Consider the following 18,169-nt stretch of genomic DNA (forward strand, 5'->3'; position numbering starts at 1 on the left):
TAGTCTTCACTTCCACACTGCCGTCCACAACATGCACCCGTGCCTGCCCCCCCCCCCCCAACTGTCAGAACTCCCTGAACCGCGGGGTCCGAGCGCGCATGTTTACCGAGCTGCGTGCTCCGCTGCTATAGCGCTTTACATTTGCTGATGACTTGGGTGATGAACCGGGCAGAAAGACTGGGCTTCCTGACACCCCCTATTCTGAGTGCGTGCCACGTCCAAACAGCCCTAGTTACATACATTTCCCCCTGCTTTCACAGACCATCTCCCTCCCCTTCAAAAGGCGTAGGACTCACCTCGACAAGCGGTATTCTGCTTTAGCCTCAAGTGCAATTAAATGGTGCATTTATAGTGCCGCTTTTATCCAAAGCGCTTTGCAATTTTCATTCCTCACATACTCGCACGCCGATGGTGGAGGCGACCATGCAAGGTGCCAACCTGCTCGTGGGAGCAGTTAAGGGTTCAGCGTCTCACTCAAGGACACTTCCGACGCCCGGGAGCAGCAGGGAATCGAACTGGGAACCTTTCCGACTACCAGACGAGTGCTCTTACCTCCTGAGCCACTGTCCCCCCCAGTTACCACTGGTGCTGCTCGGGCTATACTCGTCCAGACTACCCCCCGCCCCTTGCCTGTCAAATATCAACAGACACCTCCAGCGTCACCCTCTTGCTACGTCACATCAAGTTCAGCACTATAGGGTGTGGGGAAAACGTTCCATTCTTTCACCGTTAACCCTGTCACTGCCGCACTACCAAATGGTTAACCCTTTCACTGCGACAATACACATGTTAACGGCGACTTGATCCCATTCCTCTCCCGCTTGAGCTGAAATCCAACTCTTGCATTTGGGACTCACTCTGTGAGTGAACTTCGGTGAGAGAGAGTCAGTAGCTACTCGGTGTATGGAATGCATTTGCTGTAATTAAATAATGACTGACCATAAAACGTCAAGATGAAATTCCCTTCGTCGGTGACGACTATACACACACACAGGTGTACGACTCACAAACACAGGCCAACAGGAGAAGTGAGAGACGAGGGCTCGGTGTGTAAATAACACAGAACGTGAGAGAAGAAACTACTCCAGGTTGTTCCCCTTAGAACGGAATTCTCTTTTCTGAAGGAGGATTCGCGAGAGGGGAACACGCTCGGGGGGAACGAGCTCAACAGCCCACCCACACCGGCCCACAGAGCATTATTACCTGACAGCATGGCGGTGATGGACAGGATCTCGTTGGAGCAGTTGAACTCGCAGCTGGCGATGACCATCTTGGCCAGCTGGGGGTCCAGGGGGAACTCGGCCATCATGGAGCCCAGCTCCGTCAGGTCGCCGTCGTCGTTGAGCGCCGCCAGGTAGTTGAGGAGCTCCAGCGCCCGCATCAGGGTTTCAGGGGCTGAGAGGAGGAAGGCAAAACGAGACAAGCATTTATTATAGTGTGGTTTTATCCAAACTAGGGATGTTCGATATTGGCTTTTATTAAAATTTTTTAGATTTTTATTTGTTTGTACTACCGGGCAGTCCGGTAGAGAGGGGGGGAGAGGGAGAGAGAGAGAAGAACGGGAGACAGAGCGGGGGGGGAAGACATTCGGCAAAGGACGCCGGGTCCGGGAACGAACCCGGGTCGGCCGCTTCGTGACGCAGCGTGTTACATGGGTCGCCACTTGGGTGCCCGATATTGGCTTTTTTTTTTATGTTCAAGTGAGAGTTTATTAACAAACTATTTATTACATGCATATTATACTTTTAACTGGTATTTTTCCTGATGAAATGAAAATGGCCAAGGTGGTGCAAATTTTTTTAAGTGGTGACATACATAATATATCAAATTATAGACCTATATCATTGCTACCTCAATTTTCAAAGATACTCGAATTTTTTTTTGTAAATAGACTCGATGGCTTTATTGTAAAATATGGATTATTGAGTGACCATCAATATGGTTTTAGGAGCAATAGATCAACATCCTTAGTAGTAATAGATTTTGTGAAAAATATATCAACAGCAAGTAATGAACAACAACCCTCAATAGGTGTATTTATTGACTTACATAAAGCATTTGACACAATTGATCATTCCCTGCTTTTACAAAAAATGGAACGGTATGGAATAAGAGGTGTCACTCATCATTGGTTAAGAAGTTATTTAAATAATAGGTTTCAATATGTAAACATTAATAATACAGAATCACATCTTAGAAGAGTAACTTTTTTTTTTATTATTATTATTGCAAAACAAAAATTGTTAAAAGTCAGTACTCAACACACAATGCATAATGAAACTAACAATCAAGGTGGCTAAAATGACATGCAAGTACAGAAACAGAAAACAAAAAAAAGTCTATAATAATATTTTACCGTATACAGTGTATATCCAACGAAATTACCAATTATACCAATGCCTTATACAGGATATACCCCTAATACCTATTTTCTAAAACCCTACACACATATGCTCCAGCTCGAACCCCCCCCTCCCGGACCCCTCCTTGGATAGTACCTCCATTATCCCTCACTCCTAACCAGACACTACCATTATAAGCTAGCTTTTATTCTCTCCACCACTTCTAACCACATTGACATTTTGGATTCGTTGAGACCCAGAATTCTTGCTGTAGATATTTCTTGATAAATCACATTGAGATATGCAAGAAACCAAACCTTCCGGCACATTTTTTCCGGTTGAAACCAGCGTGATGCGATCAGTTTTTTTAGCTACTGTGATACCCGATAAAACCAATCTCTTTAGCTGTGGATTTACTGCAAACTCAAAAACATCATTCAATAGTAATACAGAGGGGTGTACTGGTATATTCCAAGATACGAGTTTTGATAATTGATGGGTCACATCTTTCCAGAATGCCTTAACTGGTGGACAGTCCCAATACATGTGCATAAATGTCCCTTCGTCTCCATTTGTACATTGGGAGCATTTTGAGTCTTGTTTAAGACCCATTCTGTTCAGTCTTATAGGAGTCAAGTATGTCCTGTGAATATAGTTAAGATTGATTTGTTGATGGTCCGGGTTCCTTGATGTAAGACGGACATTTGCCCATGCTTCTTGCCAATCAAAGTCACTTTCCAGGTCTGGTATATCCCTCCTCCAGACAGAGTCTAGTTGGAGGGTTTCATACGAGGACGTTAGTAATTGATAATAAAAACCTGATACAAAACCTCTCGATGTTTCTCTTTCATAGAAGAATTTGTGGTATCTGTGGTGTTCAACTGGTATGTCTAATGGAACACCGTGAGACTTCAAACATAGCTGTAACTGTATGTAAAAAAGCCACGTGGACCCGGTGAGGTTAAACTTTGTGCATATTTCTCCATAACTACAAAAACCCTGGTTATTAAAAATATCCCCTAATGAGTGTATGCCTTGCTCTTCCCATATAGGGAATCTTATAGGACATTTTTCAATTAAGAGTGCATTGTTATTGAATAAGGGAGTGTGATTATGCCATTTTTGTAGGTTAGGATATTTTTTTTGTGTTTCACGCCATATCCGGATTGCATGGGTAATTATGGGGCCAAATCTCAGCTCACAGTGCTTGATTGGTAGTTTAGTGTGTGCTATGTCCTTCAGTCTATGTGGGGCTACTATGTTTTCTTCCAATTTTCTCCAGGATACCAATGCCTGGGGATCAAACCATATTGTCAATGGTCTTAATGTGTATGCCTTAAAATATTGGAAAAAATCTGGAACTGCCATGCCACCGTCTGCTTTATTTCTCTGTGCGGTGGATCTTTTTATGCGAGGTGGTTTGTTATTCCAAATAAATTTGTATGTGGAGGAGTGTAATCTTTTCCAGTAACCCTCTGGAGGGGGTAACGGTAGCATTGAACTGATGAAGTTGATTCTAGGTAGTACATCCATCTTAACTATTGATACCCTTGCCTGTACTGAGTTTTTAAGTTTTGCCCACCTGTCCAGGTCGTCTTTGATTTTGTTCTGTATTTTTGTGTAATTGTGCTTCACCGTTTGTCTTATGGTGGGAAATATTTCCACACCCAAGCATCTAAAATGTTTTACCATAGGTATCTCACCTGGAAGGGTTGTATCCTTTTTTGCATGGGTGTTAAGTGGAAGGAAAGCCGACTTTGGCCAATTTATTTTAAATCCCGATAAATCACCAAAGTTCTCAATCAACTTGAGTAGATGAGGCAATGTGGTGTTGGGGCTTTGCATGAACAATATTACGTCGTCCGCATATAAACTAATTTTATGTTGTGTGCCCTTGATTACGATTGGTTCTATGGATTGGGATTGTCTTATATATTGTGCTAAAGGCTCTAATGATAGATCGAATAGTCCGGGACTAAGAGGGCAACCCTGTCTGGCTGAGCGTGATACCGGAAAGATTTTGGAGATGAATGTACCTGTTGTAATCATGGCCGATGGGTCTTTGTATAATACTTTAATCATATCAATGAATCCTTTTCCTAACCCCATCCTTTCTAATACTGCCCATAGATACGACCATTCCAGCCTGTCAAAGGCTTTCATAGCATCCAGGGACAGCATCGCCTTAGGTATGGTGTCTTCTTTGTCTGCATCTAGTACGTGCAGTATTCGTCTTATGTTATCAGTGATCAGGCGACCTCTTATGAAGCCAGTTTGGTCCGGATGAACTAAAGACGTCATATGCTTTTGTAATCTGATGGCTAATACCTTAGAGTACAGTTTGACATCGGTTCCGAGGAGGCTTAAGGGTCTGTAACTACCGCACTCGGTGGGGTCTTTGTCTTTTTTGAGAAGGACTGAAATGAGTGCAATATTGTCGTGTTTATGGAAGCTCCCCTCCTTGACTGAGTATAAGATCATATTTAGTAATAAGGGTCCAATTATGTCCCAACAAGAAAGGTACATTTCTGATGGGATACCGTCTCTTCCAGGAGCCTTACCATTTTTCATTTCGGATATGGCCTTCTTGAGTTCCTCTAGTGTGATCGGTGCTTCTAACTGTTTAGCGTCATCCTCCGAAAGTTTAGGGAGAATAATTTGATTAAGATATGTGTCCATTTTGTTTTGATCAAAGGTCGTTTCTGATTTATATAAGTCGGAATAGAATTCTTTGAATGTATCGTTTATTATTTTGGGGTCTGTTTCAAGTACTTGTTGTTTTCTAATGGCAGTTAAATCTGCAAATTTTGCATTAATTCTTAATCGCATGGCTAATAGGTGACTAGGTTTAGAACCTTGGGAGTACTGCTGTTGTCTTGTGCTGCGTATTTGCATTTCCGATTGTTGTCTGTATATGGCATTGATCTCTGTTTTTAGTACGTTAACTTGATTTTCTAGTCTAGTTGAGTTGTTGTATTTTAAAGAATTAAATAACGTTGAGTAAAGCGTTTCCAGTTCAGACAGTTTTGTGCATTGATTCTTGCGCATTATGGAGGAAAATCTATCAGTGAAATCCTTGATCATACCCTTTACCGACATCCATATTATTCTGGGGTCTTGCACCGAGTTTGCATTCTCCCGTAGGAATACTGTGAGAGCTTCTTTGAGTTGTGTAATGAATTCCTTGTTATTAAGCAGCATCGAATTAAAACGCCATCTTGGGGCCCGGGAAGGTAGTATACCAAATGTTGCTTTTAGGAGTAAATAACAGTGATCTGATAGTGCATTGGGTATCATTTCCACTTCATATTTATCAAATAGTCTCGGGGATGCAAAGACATAATCAATTCTGGATAATGTGTTATGTCTCGCCGATCGACAAGAGTACTTTCGGGTCGTGGGATTAAGTGAACGCCATAAATCATTTACACCTTGACCAATCCTTTAATGCTTTAGATGAATTTTTTTGTTCGCTGGAAAAGGCGAGGTAAGATTTGTCCATCCTTGGATTCCAAATGGCATTAAAATCTGCACCTATTATAAATGAGTAATCGGGATGGTTTAACATTTCATCGGTTAGTGTAGTGAAGAAACCCTCTTCGTACAAATTTGGGGCATATACCGCTGCCAAGGCTATTTTCCTGTTATTGTGTACAATCCTAGCTATAGTTATACGCCCATCCGCATCCGACCATACCCCCTTTAATTCAATATTTAACTTACGTCTGACGACTATGGCTACACCTCGAGTTCTCGTACCAAAAGAAGAGTGACTAATATTATGGTATGTGTTATCCGCTAACGTATCTATGTCTTCCTCTAAAATGTGCGTTTCGCTTAGTAGAGCCACGTCCACATGTTCTTTTTTCATCAGTGTGAGCACGCTTTTGCGTTTGTGTTGTTTGTTTATCCCACCAGTGTTCCATATCATTATATTCAAACTAGCCATAATCTATGCATGTTTTTGTGTAGTTTTTGGTAATGCTTCTGGAGTGCGAAGCTACAATAGATGTACATCCAATTATTGAGGTCCCGTTGAGAGCCGAGCTTAAAAACATATATATATACAAATAAAAATCCCCTATTTTCCCCTCACCCAGAGAGTCGTACAGGCCTGTGTTCCAAAAACACATCCTCCGCGTATGACTCCCTCCCTTAGGCCACCGGATTGCCCAAACTGAGCTTTGTAATCCTAATCTTCCTATGCTAATTGCCATAGGATCTAACATTTTCATTCTAATACAATAGAATGTCGCTTTTGGTCTTGCGCCTTCCCTTACTGTAATGAAATATTATGAAAAATGAAAAAAAAATAATAAACTTTCATCGATATTCATTTGAACCCTCTACTAACTTATGTAGGAAACATCAGAAAAAAGGAAAAGATTGTAGAGAAACATTAACACCTTAATATGAAGAACAATGGGAAAGAACAATGTAAGATAAAAGAGAGAGAAAAAAAAGATAAAAATAAGGAGTGAGAGATAGAATAAAACTCAACGTGGAGAAGCCACTAGAACAGAATTGAGTAATTAGATAAAAGAGAAAAACAGAGCCTTTTAGAGCTACAATGTGCCAATCTCTACATCAGTGGAGTGATTACTTAAATTGTTAGAATAACCTTGTTGTGCTCATACGTTTAGGTGTGGTTGATTTTTTTTTAAAGTTTTATTAAGGCCTGATTAAACTTCAGTCAATTGATCATATGCTTATGCTTATACACACCGGATGTTAATGTTAGAGTTGCAGGCCTTCGTTGTAATGGTGCATTATATTCTAGAAGGTTGTAGAATACACTAGTACAGTGGTTCTCAACTGGTCTAGCCTCGGGACCCAACATTTTCCTTAGTCATTAAGTCGCGACCCAACATTTTGAACCACTATGATTTATGTAAAAAAAAAAAAAATTGCAGTAATACGCAATCTTTCAAAACATGAAATAAACACAAAACAGTGCAACAAAAGTGCAACTATTGCTAAAAACCCAATGAAATAAAAGAATAATACATAATATATGCTTCTTAGCAGATTTCTTAGCTTAACATAACAGACCTAAGTTTGGGGGAACTAATGGGATAACTGGGGTTGCAACAAAAGTGCAACTAGGGCTAAAAACCCAATGAAATTAAATAATAATAATAAATAATGATGCTTCTTAGCAGACTTCTTAGCTTAACATAACTGACCTAAGTTTGGGGGAACTAATGGGATAACTGGGATTGCAATAAAAGTGCAACTAGGGCTAAAAACCCAATGAAATAAAATAATAATAAATAAAATGCTTCTTAGCAGATTTCTTAGCTTAACATAACAGACCTACGTTTGGGGGAACTAATGGGATAACTGGGGTTGCAACAAAAGTGCAACTAGGGCTAAAAACCCAATGAAATTAAATAATAATAATAAATAATTATGCTTCTTAGCAGACTTCTTAGCTTAACATAACAGACCTAAGTTTGGGGGAACTAATGGGATAACTGGGATTGCAATAAAAGTGCAACTAGGGCTAAAAACCCAATGAAATAAAATAATAATAAATAAAATGCTTCTTAGCAGATTTCTTAGCTTAACATAACAGACCTACGTTTGGGGGAACTAATGGGATAACTGGGGTTGCAACAAAAGTGCAACTAAGGGCTAAAAACACAATGAAATAAAATAATAATAATAAATAATATATCCTTCTTAGCAGACTTCTTAGCTTAACATGCAGGGAACTAATGGAATAACTGGGGATGATGTTTGCTCCTGACAAGAGTCTCAAAGTCTGGGGTGATGGTAGACAAAGCAACTCTGAGGTCATGCTCAATGTCCAATCTGTTCCTCCGCGTTGTCTTCAGCTGGACCAGAGCTGAGAAGCCACTTTCACAAAGATAGGTAGTGAAAAAAAGTTTAAAAAAAAAAATCTTTTTTTTTACACACACATCCGCGACCCACTCAAAATGGCCCCGCGACCCACTTTTGGGTCGCGACCCACCAGTTGAGAAACACTGCACTAGTATATACTAACAGACTGTTGTTATGTTTCAGAATGATCTTCCTACCCAGGGTTCATGACTACTAGTATTTTCGGGAGATTTCTAAGTGACCCAGAGCAGTCGAGCGATAAGCCCAGAATATTCCAGATTGTTCTTATTGTCAATGATATATTCTTGTCTCCACGGAGACCAGAGGTCTGAAAATATAATGCATTACGAATCATATTATACACAATATGCCTTGGTGTAGCCGGCATGCATATCATCTGCTACTTTTGTTGAGCCCGGATAAAGTCATTCTAATACTGATATACACAGAGAAAGAGAGAGATGAGAAGGCTTATCTGTTTTCAGACAGTGTTTCGTTCTGCCTTGGGGGTTCTGCTCCATGTAGATTCCAGTATTCCTCGGCTTCTTTAGGCGTGTGTAATCCTACCCTGCGGCTGTCCCTGCCCACGATCGATAATAGCGCCGGGTATGCTAGCCTTGGTCTGAGGCCAGACTTGAACAATTTCTGCATCACCTCCTTGTAGGGGAGACGCCGAGCGATGGCCTCTTTGCAAAGATCCTCGTAGATAAATATTGAGTGATCACCATGTTTCAGCTTCCCCCTTTGGTTGCGAGCAATTTTGATGATGTCATCTCTTATTGCCGTCTTCCGCAGAGTAACAATGATGACTCTTGGCCCGTTGCTTCTTTGATCCCGAGTACCGATTCTGTAAGCTTGGTCCACTGTCGGCACTGTGTTTAGAAAGTTGTTACCCAAAATCTCTGATAGCACTGTTGGAAAGTTGTCGTCTGCGCAATTGACTGCTTCATCAAGTCCAGGGTATCTGCAGGTTTAGCCCAGTCAGATTTAAGGCTTTTTAAGACTTTTTAATGCCACTCAGAATTAAATTTAATACCAATTTCACGATAACAAAATGGCAAAAATCATGGGTACTCTCAGTACACTCATTCAAGGGTACTACGACTATGCCTGGCTGCACCTCATGGTACCAAAGCACCTCAAAGGCACTAAAAACAAGATTACAAACATCACAAAACAAACTGGTCAGACTACTGCTTAACCTCACTCCTAAAACCCACTTTACCCCTGCCCACATTCAAAACCGCTCTTAAAGAGCACCTACGGGAGGCTGCAATTCGAAACTGGCCACCGTAAATGTCCAACCCCCCCCCCCCCCCCCCCTAATGTACAGTCTCATCCCCATCATATATATATAATATTTTCTGTTAGGATCTCTGGGTAACAGTACTGTATATTATTTGCATATCGTATATGTCACAAATGTAACAGTACTACAGTATATACCTGTATGTCATGTATGTCCCTATGCCATAAATGTCATGATGTCATGTACCGTATGTTTTTACTGTATTTATTTCTGTATATTTTATTTCATTTTTATTCTATTTTACTCTACTCTTATCCCAGGCAACTTGATTGATTTGTGTTATTATTCTAATTCGTGACCTGTCCTGTCTAAATGTTTAAATGTTGAGCGATTTGCAGTGTCAAATTTCCCACGGGATAATAAAAGTATTTCTATTCTATCTATTCTATGTTGTGTATGTCTATATGAATTGAAAATGGGGGACCCTGATGTAAACAAGACAAACGTCTTTCTCTGGTCTGCATCCCCTTATTATTGTGTGTATTGAGCTGTACTGTATTGTACACATTCTGCAATCTGTTAAATAAAGTTTTCATTCATCCAGTTGTTTTGTTTTTGTGGTTTGGTTGAATGAATACTTTATTTAACAGATTTCAGAATGGGTACAATACAGTACAGCTCAATACACACAATAATAAGGGGATGCAGACCAGAGAAAGACTTTCGTCTTGTTTACATCAGGGTCCCCCATTTTCAATTCATCATAACATTTATGACATACACATATACAGTACGTTACTGCGTTCCAACCTACAACTGCTCCACACCAGTTCCACGCCAGTCTCCGTAAATGTTCCGTTATAAAAATAAAATACCTTTCAATACACAACAAGTTTTCGTGTTTTGAAATACATGAAAGGAAATTAGCTAACGTTGATTCGCCTAACGTTAAGGCTTTGCTACATGCTGCGTATTTCAAAACACTGCGGTGAAAACAGAGTCCGGTAAACACAAGTTTGTAATTCCAATAGTGTATTCTGCCTGTTACTTGACTATTTCGATTATTGAAGTGGTATTTTTAAAACTAACATTTACGGAGACCGGTGTGGAGCACTTGTAGTGTCGAGCCAGGCTGAGACACGTTAATAATATGATCCATTAGCTCACCTTGCATGTGGCTCGAAAGTGCACTCTCCCCCATCGTAAAAATCTTCAAGTCCTTTCTGCATATTTTGCAGATGGCTACTCGAGGATGTTCTCCTCTTTTCAACCATGACTTATATTTGATATTTTCGAGCCAGAGCTCATTAAAACGGCAGCCTCCCGGCATTTTGACCACACACACGCGCGCCGTTCTCAGATAGCACAGCTAAAAACACTACGGGTAGAGCCAAGCCACATTTCATTTTGGGTGAAAGGCGATTGCAAAATAGGCTCACTCGAATCGCTCCGACTTATTTTATTTGTTTGTCTAAACAAACCAAACTATTCAGTCAGATAGCGATTTATTATTAAATCTATGTCTTTGTCTATGGCATTTTTAAGACCTCTGAAAATGGATTTAAGACATTTTAAGACAAACTAAGGCCTTAATTATTGATAAACAAATTTAAGACTTTTTAAGACTTTTTAAGGATCCGCGGACACCCTGAAGTCCTACAATGCGGATGTTATTTCGCCTGTAGTAGCGTTGGGTTTCGAGTAGCCTCTCCATCGCTTCATCTTTAACATCTTGTATTTTCCTCCGGCATGCCTCTTCCACCCTTTTTATCTCCTTTGTTACCTCTGTCATACCAACGTTGATGGCGTTCTCGTTCACTTTGACTGCCCGTGTAATATCTGTCACCGTATTCTTCACTGTCGTGATTCGCTCGGACTGTACAGCGACCGCTTTCTTAACTTCTTCTAATTTAGCATCGATGTGTTCGAATTTAGAATCGATGTGTAATTTGAAAGCGACCATCTGTTCTTTCATCAGGATAGTCAGTGAGTTGAAGTCGGGTGGTGTAATTGCACTGCTTGTGTCAGTTGGTGATATGGGTGCAGTGAGGGATCCGATGGATTTGTTTGCAATTACGATATTGGCTTTTTTACCGATATCCGATATACCGATATTGTCCAACTCTTAATTTCCGATACCGATATCAACCGATACCGATATATGCGGGGGTCCCCCCCCCCCCCCCCCCCCCCCCCCCCCCCCCCAAAACGGAATAATTTCAGGTAATTAACTTTGCTTATTACATGGCGTTTTAACATTCGCCAAAATGCTTGATTGTGATTGGTCAATAGCGCTCGGTTGCCCGACAGCGGTAAATTATTTCTCGATAATTCACCGCTGTCAGGGGCAACGCGCAATAATGACCGCTGTTAGGGGCAACAGAGCGCTATTGACCAATCACAATCAAGCATTTTGATCGCAGTCACGAAAGCTAAGCTCAGCATATGCACAGCTGCACTACATCAGGTGCAATCAGACCACACACCTGCCGGCGATGGCAGAGGAGCAACAGAACAACTGTGTCTGCATTTGATCTCGTCTCGTCGATGGTGTAAAATTAATTATGTATATTGTTACTAAGTTAGCCCTGTTCTGTGTTCCAGAACGCAGTCTCTGTCAATTATTTTGCGACAATGACCTCGTAGCTATACATTATCCCTTACGTATCTCTTGTTGTGGAATTAACACAACATTATGCATACTTTTGACAATAAATAAAATAAGAATTTGTTCTTACTTGCTTGCATGGGTAAATAAAGGTTAAATAAATGTAAAAAAAAACGAAAAAAGAAAATAAAGATTTGAAAACCAATAGATATTTTCCGATATTACATTTGAATGCCAATATCGGCCGATAATATCGGACATCCCTAATCCAAACCTATACCTCACATTCACCTGCTCACTCACGCATTCACACACCGACGGCGGGGGGGGGCAACCGTGCAAGGTGCCGACCTGCTCATTGGGAGCAGTTTGGGGCAGGGATGCACCAAATATTCGGCCGCCGATAACTATCGGCCGAAAATTGTCAAAAAGGCTCTTTCGGCCAAAAGGGTTTTAGCACCGAAAATATATCACCGAATGTCAAAGAACAGGGACGTTCGTAACCTACCTAACGTGTTGTTGTGATGACGTAATCAAAACGCGGCTTCAGTCATTACATGCTCTTCAGTCCTGCGTTCTGCAGCCTGTGATAACTCCTCTTGGGACTCGCGCTGTTTCTATGTAAACTCCGCGCGCAACGCGTCCAATAAATGCGTCTTTAACATGCTTTATATCCTCACCATTACTATATGCCCGTTGCGGTTAAAAACCTTTTTAATTAACGTTAGCGTTAAGCTAGCTAACAAGGCTTCCGGTCCTCTTTCTCTCGTCTCTTTTTTTTTTAAACTTTATTTTTTAGCGTTTATCGCTTTTCTGGTCAAGCATGACCGACAGATACAGGGTGAAACAGGATATAGATCAGGGGAAGACATTCTGGCAAATGGCGGTGGGTCCGGGAATCGAACTCGGAGTCCACCAGATCCGTGACGCAGCACAGTTTTCCCCGACGCAGAAATAGCGTCGAGATATGCGGTGAGCTACTGGAGCCCCCCATTCTCTCGTCTCTCTTAAAGCTACGTCATTCCCGGCTAATAGTCACGGGAGATGTAGTAAATACAACAGTCCTTCCATGTAGGCTAGAACGCCGTGAATTAAGTAGTTCAAGTTTCTTTATTAGTTGTCATACAAAAATACAGAGTAGTTTTATATAAAATGCTTACTGTAGCCACTACAGTAACATCATTAAGTCTGCTATAAGCTATTCTCCCTCTCATGTGTGCAGATCTTTATGCAGTTTTAAAGCACATTGGCGTTGTTCTGAATGCACTTTGTTGTAGTTATCCTACAGAGAAAAGAAAATGCACTTGACTTTAATGCACATTTTGTTGTATGCAAAGAGAAAAAAGTTGTAGAACGCGCTCACCTCACTAGACTTGACACTGGGTGCTGTAACCTCCGATATCATACATAAAAAATAGGGAAACAATGTCCAGGCACGCACTCCAGGTTTTTCCAAATTTATTGGCAGCCTGTAATCATGACGTTTCGGTGTGAACACACCTTCTTCAGAATGGCTTGCATGAAGCATGAAGGGTAAGTGACCCTAGTAAATACAAGTCAAACAGGAAGTGACAACATAGGAAGTGACAACACATTCCCACAAGAGATCTGCAAAAAAGTACAAAATACCACTTACAAGCACAACCTTTTCAGAATTATGTAAATCAAAAAGAAGCATGTAAATAAAAATAAAAAAGAAACAGTAAATCACAAAGAGATATATCTATATATAGTTATATATATTTTATACAGAGTAGGCCTACATCTTAAACTCTAAACATAAACACTCATGACCCATATAAGCAATCTTTCAATTATAAAGAATGATATATGAAAATAGTAAACAATCGAATGAAATGAAATAATCAAATGAAACAGGTCAAAACATTTTCTTCATTGAGGCCTCTAGGCTCTAGACAATCCAGAAAATGAATATAGAAGCATTCCCTTTGTAGCAAGAGCCTGTCTCTGTCGCCGCCTCTTGGTGGTCTCAAGACCTGCTCTATACCCATGTATTTTAAGCCAGAAATATCATGTCCTAACTTATTAAAGTGCCTTGCAACTGAAGACTTCTCGTCATTTCTTCTTATAGAACATTTGTGCTCCGAAATTCGATTTTTAAAACGTCTTCTTGTTTTTCCAACATAGTAAAGGTTGCAAGGACATTTAAGCAAGTAAACAACAAAATCAGAATTACAGGTAATCCGGCCTCTAACAGCGATACTCCTACCTGTAATTGGTTGTAAATAAAATTTCTCTTTAATCATGCCATGACATTGGGTACAAGACAAACATGGAAAATTGCCATTTGGAATATTAGCCATAAAATGGGTAAATTTTTTGGGAAAATCTGTTTTAACTAACTGGTCCCTTAAGTTAGGTTGCCGTTTGTAGAAGTATTTGGGTGGTTCCTGGAAGCGTCTACCTTAATGATAAGCAAGCAGTGCAAAAATGCTTCCGCATTCGTCACCGCACGCCACTACGGTAAAGCGCCTTTCTTTTCAGGCCCGCTTTGGGAGCTGTCGCGCGGAAATAGGCTGTCTATTGCCATTCTCTTTGACAAACTCTAACCTTAACCAGCTCCTTAACAGCGCCTAAACTTAACCGTTCTAACCTTAACCAACTCCGAAACAATGCCTAACCTTAACCTTAACCTTAACCATGCCTAACCTTAACCATAGAAATTATATTGCCATTCTCTTTGACAAACTCTAACCTTAACCAGCTCCTTAACAGCGCCTAAACTTAACCGTTCTAACCTTAACCAACTCCGAAACAATGTCTAACCTTAACCTTAACCATGCCTAACCTTAACCGGCGAAAGAATACATGTTAAAAAAAAAAATCATGTTAAAAAAAAAATATTCGATGGGATTCGAACTCGCCAGCAAACGAGCCATAGGATCCACAGCCATGTAGTCTTGCCAATTGAGCTATTTCTAGATACTGAATAAGGGGCGGTGACTTATATATATTGAGCTCCGCTCGTGTCGAACCAAGGCGGGATCTCATGCGCATGCGCGGGCACCTCGCGCGAGCACGCCGGTGCACGCACGCACCTGAGCGAGCACGCCGCCGCCGGTGCACGCACGGGCGCTGGGCGGCGGAAAATGAAAGGCGCATTACCGCACGACACTACGGTAGAATTGCTTCCGCATTCTTGCACTGCTTGCTTATCATTAAAGAAAACGCTTCCTGGAACACACCTCCGATCTTAGGATCTGACTTTAAAATGTACCAGTATTTATTCACAATATCACGCATATCTCTAGAAATAGGGCTGAAGGTGGACACCAATGCTACTGAGTTGCTTTTTACTTTGTCTTTATGTGTAAAAAGGGATTGTCTGTTTATCTGTTTAGTTTTATTAAGAGAATTCTCAATAAGGGCCTCACTATATCCTCTAGATCTAAAGTTCTGACAAAGCTCCTTGGCTTGTGTATCAAAAATGTCATCTGTGTTACAGATACGTTTATATCTCAAAATCTGACTAAATGGAAGGCTCCTCTTGAGCTCTGGTGGGTGATAACTGCTATAATGGAGAAACTAATTTCGATCAGTCTCTTTTTTGAAAACTTCGGTATGGACAATATTGTCTCTCTTTTTCACCAATACATCGAGGAATGCTATGGAATGTGAATCATAATTCATAGTAAACTTAATAGTCTCTCTCTGAGAGTTGAGAAACAAGTGGAACTCTTCCAGAGCCTCTTTAGTGCCTGACCATACAAAAAAGAAATCATCAATATACCTCCAATAGGCTTTAATGTGTCCAACATATGGATTATTATTGAAAATACATTCAGACTCAAACTTCGACATAAAACAGTTGGCCATATTAACCGCTACTGGGCTGCCCATAGCTAGGCCTCTTTTCTGTAAAAAATATTGATCCTGAAAACGAAAATAATTCTTATTAAGGACTTCCTGAGTCAATGATATTAATGCCTCCGTAGAGGGATGTAGCTCTATTCTCTGATCCAAATAATATCTACATGCACTTAACCCATCAATATGTGGGATGCTAGGATATAAACTAGAAACATCCATAGTACACAAAATATCAATAGCTTCTATACTGCACTCATACAGCTTACTTAGAAAGTCGGTAGTGTCCTTTAAATAACCAGGTTGTGCTGCAGCCAATTCTTTAAGGTGTGAGTAGAGCTGCCGCGGTATCGGTATTACCGCGGTATCGCTGTTACATCATGCCCACCGCAGCGTTGGGCTGAATACCGGCATCACCGCTGTTTTTTATTATATTATTATTATTATTACGCTCTCGTTGGGCTTGCGGCTATGCAGATATACCCTACTTCTCTGTCGAGATTCCAAGCGACCCTATTGGGTACCAGAAAAGTCACATGAAACACTGCAGACCACAGATTGGTCAGAAGAGATACGCGAAGTGCTTTTACTTCCTGAATCTCAGCCATGAGCCATTGATCAGAGCTCAGTCACAACACGGCTAATAGTACGTTAGCTCCCACCGGAGACCGGAGTGGATTGCCGTCGCTCCTCAGGGAACGAGGCATAATGATTTTACTGCAACGAAATGTTATAATAAAAGCCCTTCGTTCTATACACTTGTCTGATTGAAAACTTTATTAACAGACCGCAGAATGGGTACAACTCGGCACGCTCTGAGCAAAGAAAGGAACTTAGATATTAATTTAGTAACGCTTGCCTTGCTATGGTCCGGTAAATACGAACGTGTAACTATACTAACGTTAATGCCACAAATCGAATGCCTTTGTAATCATAAGTAGTAACGTTATAATAATAATAAGAAGAAAGGGTCGGGGGGGTAACCGGCGGGCGCGCCGCTACCACTCCTGCCCGCGACACCTAGTGAACGGCGCACGACCAGAGGGGAGACTTCGAATCCGTGTTTCACTTTTAATAACGAATGCGTGCTTGCCGAATCCCAAACAATATTCATGCTGCAAAGTCATCCTCTAAAGATAGACATTTAGACTAGAGGCAGGCTATATGCTATAAAGAGTAGACTACTACTAAAAAAAAAATGCATTCAAACTTTATTTTTTTATTTTTTGTGTGCGTGCGGTAAAAACCGCGGCGGTAGGAAATATTTTGCAAATTTGTGCGGTAAGGAAATAATCAATACCGCGGCAGCTCTAGGTGTGAGTCAACAAATTTTGAGATAGGTTCTGTAAGTGACCCGATACCAGCCACAATAGGTCGACCTGGTGGGTTATGAAGTCATTCCTAGAGGTTTGCGTATCATTAAGGAACCCACATTGGGTCGAGAGAACCCTGCTTTTTGTGATACTTGGTGTACTATTCTGAATAAGTGTTCCTTAGATCTGATGCTTTTAATTATCGAAAATGAAAGCACAAAGCTTGACAGTTTACGCAAGGAGATCACTGCACTGGAGGTTGACATGTGTGAGTCAATCCCCACAGAGGAACTGCAGGCCATTAAGGAGGCTTGTGCAGCAAAAATTTAACAATATAAACGTGACATTGAGCAACATAAACAGGCTAAACGCCGAAGAGACACGCAGGACTATGAATCCAATAGGGTTTACCCTTGGCTTTCACAGACTTTCATACACACACGTATGCGCAGGCAAGCACACCAGGCTGGGGCTCGGCCCTATCCTGGCTCTTACTCCTCTGCTCTGAGCTCAGATGAGACACAACCAGGACCTGAAAGGATCGGCCCTTACACGAGGAGCCGGAAGGTTTTTCAGCCAGGCTCCTCTCCTCCCCTACCAGGGAGAGGAGGCACAGGAAGACCCGACGAGGCAAGAGAGCTTCCAACCCGAAGACGCAGGGGGAGGTGGCAAACATAGTCAACATTTCGGAGGTAGACCTCAGTGACTCCCAATGTAAACTACTGTCCAAAGGACTTTCTTTTGTACCATCTCGTAAGGTGGACGGTTTCACTACAAAGGTTGAATTGTTTAAGTTTTTTAGGAACATTAAGCTTAAAGCTTTTTATTCTAGAGATGTCGACAAAAATATTGTTTATTCTACTCCTGGAAGCACAGTGCTGCCAGAAGTCAGTTCATTGGACACGGCTGATAGACCATTTAAAACACTGTTCAAGCCTCGTAGCATGTTCACTCCACAGATTAATCATGCATCAGTTGACAC

At 41.2% G+C, this 18,169-nt stretch overlaps 1 protein-coding gene across 2 annotated transcripts in view; it reads right to left on the bottom strand.

Annotated features, from left to right (window-relative positions):
• The window catches only part of dhx15 (DEAH (Asp-Glu-Ala-His) box helicase 15), a 149,756-nt gene that overhangs the window by 22,884 nt on the left and 108,703 nt on the right, over window positions 1–18,169 (bottom strand). For both annotated transcript variants that reach the window (XM_084312233.1, XM_084312232.1), the window contains exon 10: window positions 1,204–1,395. In XM_084312233.1, the coding sequence (XP_084168359.1) occupies window positions 1,204–1,395 (192 nt within the window). The remainder of the gene's footprint in view (window positions 1–1,203; window positions 1,396–18,169) is intronic.

This window comes from Notolepis coatsorum (assembly GCF_963971535.1).
Source record: "Notolepis coatsorum genome assembly, chromosome: 4".
NCBI lineage: Eukaryota > Metazoa > Chordata > Actinopteri > Aulopiformes > Paralepididae > Notolepis > Notolepis coatsorum.